Source organism: Anneissia japonica, unplaced genomic scaffold (genome assembly GCF_011630105.1).
Source record: "Anneissia japonica isolate Jap-2015-1 unplaced genomic scaffold, ASM1163010v1 scaffold288113_len131101_cov153, whole genome shotgun sequence".
Lineage (NCBI taxonomy): Eukaryota > Metazoa > Echinodermata > Crinoidea > Comatulida > Comatulidae > Anneissia > Anneissia japonica.
In genome coordinates, this window is record NW_022757315.1 from 70,629 (window position 1) to 74,633 (window position 4,005).

Here is a 4,005-nt window from a genome sequence, read left to right on the forward strand (position 1 = left end):
GCGTAAAACTAAAATTCATGCCAATATTTTTCCATGATTTATAATAATTGGAGTAATGCAAATGCATATTTTCTAAAAAAAGTCATTTTTAGTGAAATTTTGCCGGGAATGGGGCTTTAAGGCCCAATAAAAAAAATTATTAGTTTGTCACCCTCGCACGCATGTCTTTTATGGTACTGGGAAAAAAAATGTTGTTGAAAAAAATTTTTTTTTTTTTTTACTTTTTTTGAAATTTTGTTTCTTTTTTTTTATATATTTTTTTCATTTATTTTATTAAATAGTTAGTAGATATTGTTTGCATTATCTAAATCATGTTTTACTTTGAATATCAATGCACCAGCAAACAACCCAAGGGTGATATTTGGCTTTAGCAAAATAAAAATAAAAAAAAAACCTCCTCCCTCATCACTTTTCCTGCCCAGATAGGGTGATAAACTAATAATATTTTTTATAGGGCCTAAACTCTATGTAAATCAAGACACATCTATCAGCACTTCAAGGGCCAAACCTTCTGATAAGAAAATAAGAAATAAACAAGGAGAAGATACAGCTGCCTTTTTTGACAATTAGCTCCACCCAGAGTGCTACACGCGTTCTTTTAGCCACTAGCAAAATACTAAACTTTTTTTTATAAGAACAAAATATAAGAAAACTGAGGCTGAAATCTCTTAAAAATTAAGAACAAAATAATGAACAAATTGAGGCTGAGGTAAAATGTCAAATGAGGATTTAATTTTTTTTTTACATAGAAAACCAACAAATCTATCTGTACTTTATATGCAGTAGGTGTTACTATGTAATACCCTCTATAATACAGTAAAGTAATATACTGACTGTAAAATAATAATTTTCTATGTTTGAAAATTGTGTATAAATAAAAACAAATTAAGAACATTTTGAGCCTGAAATCGGCCCAAGAATAAGAACACTGAGTCTGGGCAAAATTCTACTGATTCTTATAAAAAAAAAAAAAGAGTTTACTACTTCTAGGAAAAATATTTAATTTATAATATTTAATTTGTATATTTTAATAATGTTTAGGTTCCTAAAGGGTATCAGGTCAAAACAGCAATAAACCAAAACAGCAATAAATAAAACAGCAATAAACCAAAACAGCAATAAACAAGTACCAAAATGGCAACAGACCAAAACGGCAAGAATACAGATGACTTCGGTCGCAATTCACAGGCGCAGTATAGAACACCCATGTACATGCTAGTGGTTTATTTAAGTTTGGGAGGTAATTAAAAGTTTCCTGTACTTTTAAACGGGATCTTTTTGTAGTACGTGGGAAACCTGTTTGTCTTTGTTATACAATATTTAACAAACGGTAGGCCTATACCCCGGGTATTCAACCCTGGCTGACTCTTTTTCAGTAGACGTTTAATTCGGATTCGGAGGTTCAAATTTCAAATTGGATTGTTCACATTTTGTGGGTGCACCTTTAAGTGCTCCATACACCGTGGTCATTTTGGTTTTTTGCCATTTTGACTTAAATTGCCGTTTTGGTCCATTGCCATTTTGGTAAAAAATTGTTGCTGTTTAAATACTGTACATACTGTCTGCCACAAAAATTAGGAAAAATCTCAAAAATTCAATTCCAAATTCTGAATAGCTCGCAATCAGAAAAAAAAAAGTTTTCAATGATTTACAGACATTTTAATACATGTTTTTGTTTCACTTCACAGTGGCAATTTCTTTTAGCTGTTGTTGGTTTTGAAATTATTTTTTTTCAATTGACTGGAAATATATTTTCTATTAGAAATTTGCAATTTCAACTTACTTAAATTAACAAATTAAGCTATATAAAATGGAATTGATTTTTATATTAGTTTTGCTCATGACAGATATAATGCATATTGCCATATAATATTCAACCATTATTATGTATAAAGTATTGTAGTTGGTAGACAAAATATACTGACATAGTTCACATAAATTAACACTGGTAGCACAATAAAGTTTTACCAGTGTTATTTTATGAGTCTAGCAGACTAACATGACTCTATCTACTATAATTTTTAATTAATTTCCCTTTGCAAAACTTGCCAGAAGAATACTGGTGATGCAGTTTAAAAGAATGCCCTCGGGTATTTTTTAGAAGTGTTAAAAGTGTAGAAACATTGTCAAAGCCTTGAACAAATCTAAAAGCCTAAAGAATATCATTATCAGCTCTCATCTCTGTCTACAATAACTTCATTTGGTAAATTTAGTTAAAGTGTTCACTTACCAAGATCAGGCATGTTTCCATTCTCAGTTGACATTGTTTGGCCTGGAATGAAAAGTAAGAAGTAGTTATTGATATTTAAATCGTAGGCCTACTCTATGGTACACTACTAGGTCCATAGTATAAGGTACTAGGCCTACACCTTAATTAAAAAACAGACGGATGTAGTGTACTGTATTTTGCATATCCATGCCTACCTAAATTTAAGTATAGTTTCATTTTGTCTGTCTTAGGTTTTTAATGGCAATTTTATTATATTCAAACTTACGCCTAGGCCTATCCTTCGAAATCACACCCGCAGTTTGAATTGAATTGAAGCATGTACCGGATTCTGCACCACCACTTAACACTCAACAGTCACTGGGCCTAGGCCTAGCCTAGGCCCCTAGCCGACTAAAATTTAGGGAAATGAACTATCTAAATGAGCATACATATTCGTTCCTCTTACCAAAGCTAGGCATAATATCAAAGAAATTTAACTGTGATGGTAGTCCCGCACTCTGCTGAGAAATATCAGCGATGATGCCTTGGTCTACTTCGGCTAAGTTAGGGTTGAACCCATTGGAGGAGGCTAGGCCTTCTAAAGTCTTCATCTGATTCATAACACAACGAGTGAGAAAGTAACAATAAAAGTATGTTTATGTTTCGCTCACCTTTTAAATACAACTTGGACTTCCCAACTACCAATCAATGGTCGTATGGGGGGTTGGTCTAGGAAAGTTTAAAAATAGCTTATCTTTGTCACCGGCTATCTGGAATTTCCAGTCAATAACAAACAAACAAACAAGGACGAAACTCAAAATTCTAACTGCTCGCGCCCACAACTTGATGACGAGACAGCAGAGAATTTTAGAGATCAACGCAAATATACTAGGGGAATCCCCTAAACTCTTCCCTCCACATTTGATTGGTTAGCATCAAAGATCTTATAAACACAAGATAGCGATTTATTTCTATTGGAGGAATTGAGAATCAGGAAGGCGGGAGTGTTGAACAGTCATAGAGGGCGACTTCATTGAATTTTCTATTATTATTATTATACTCTTTGCTGTTCTTGAGAGCGTACATAGGTATACAGTAGTGTACAGCCACAATGGGGTTGGGGGTGGGGGCTGTAGACACTATCGTCTTTCACTAAGTTGTAATAGTAAATGCGGTTGGAGGAATGATGAAATGAGTCATAATCTAAGTAAGACAAAAATGAAGTCTTCAACAGAAGCCTAGGAAATATGATAAATAATAATAATAATAATAATAATAATAATGTTATATTTATAGGCCTATAGCGCATATTGCACATTGCCCCTATGCGCTTTAAAAAGAAAAAATATAGGCCAAACAGAGAAAATGATGCCCATGCCTAGATGCCCATGCCTAGATGACCTGTCCTAGAAAGAACTAAAAACCGTTAGGCGAAGGAGCCCCGGATAACGTAATGAAGTTACCTCACAACGTTCGATACACAACTCGCCTTCACATTTAACAGTATGAACCCAGCGAGTCGCCTGCGGCCCTACAACCAACACTCTAGACCGGGAGTCCAGAAAATTTAACCATGTGAAAAGAGACAAAAGCTTTGATGGTCTGGTCATGATAGTATAGGGTTAAGATATCAATATTCAGTATTGCTGCCGGGGCACACTCCTGTACAAGCGGGCTCTGGGAAATGAAATAGGGGATTAAATAATGCATTTAATTATGTGGAGAGAGACATGGATAAAAATAATTGGATATTACTCCCAGGTAGAATACTTGCAATAATGTCACAGGTGACAGCA

General features: G+C 34.1%; 1 protein-coding gene across 7 annotated transcripts in view; it reads right to left on the reverse strand.

Moving 5' to 3' along the window:
* The window catches only part of LOC117124636 (putative transcription factor p65 homolog), a 46,040-nt gene extending 42,884 nt beyond the window's left edge, over positions 1-3,156 (reverse strand). For 4 of the 7 annotated variants that reach the window (XM_033270942.1, XM_033270940.1, XM_033270938.1 and 1 more), the window contains exons 1-2: positions 2,676-2,853; positions 2,231-2,272 (exon numbers count right to left, since the gene is read on the reverse strand). In XM_033270942.1, coding sequence (XP_033126833.1) covers positions 2,231-2,272; positions 2,676-2,829 — 196 coding nt within the window. In that variant the 5' untranslated portion in view covers positions 2,830-2,853. Of the gene's footprint in view, positions 1-2,230; positions 2,273-2,675; positions 2,855-2,880 lie in introns of those variants that run through there. The other 3 variants (XM_033270936.1, XM_033270935.1, XM_033270941.1) reach the window with 2 other exon arrangements.
* Between the last annotated feature and the right edge of the window lie 849 nt (positions 3,157-4,005).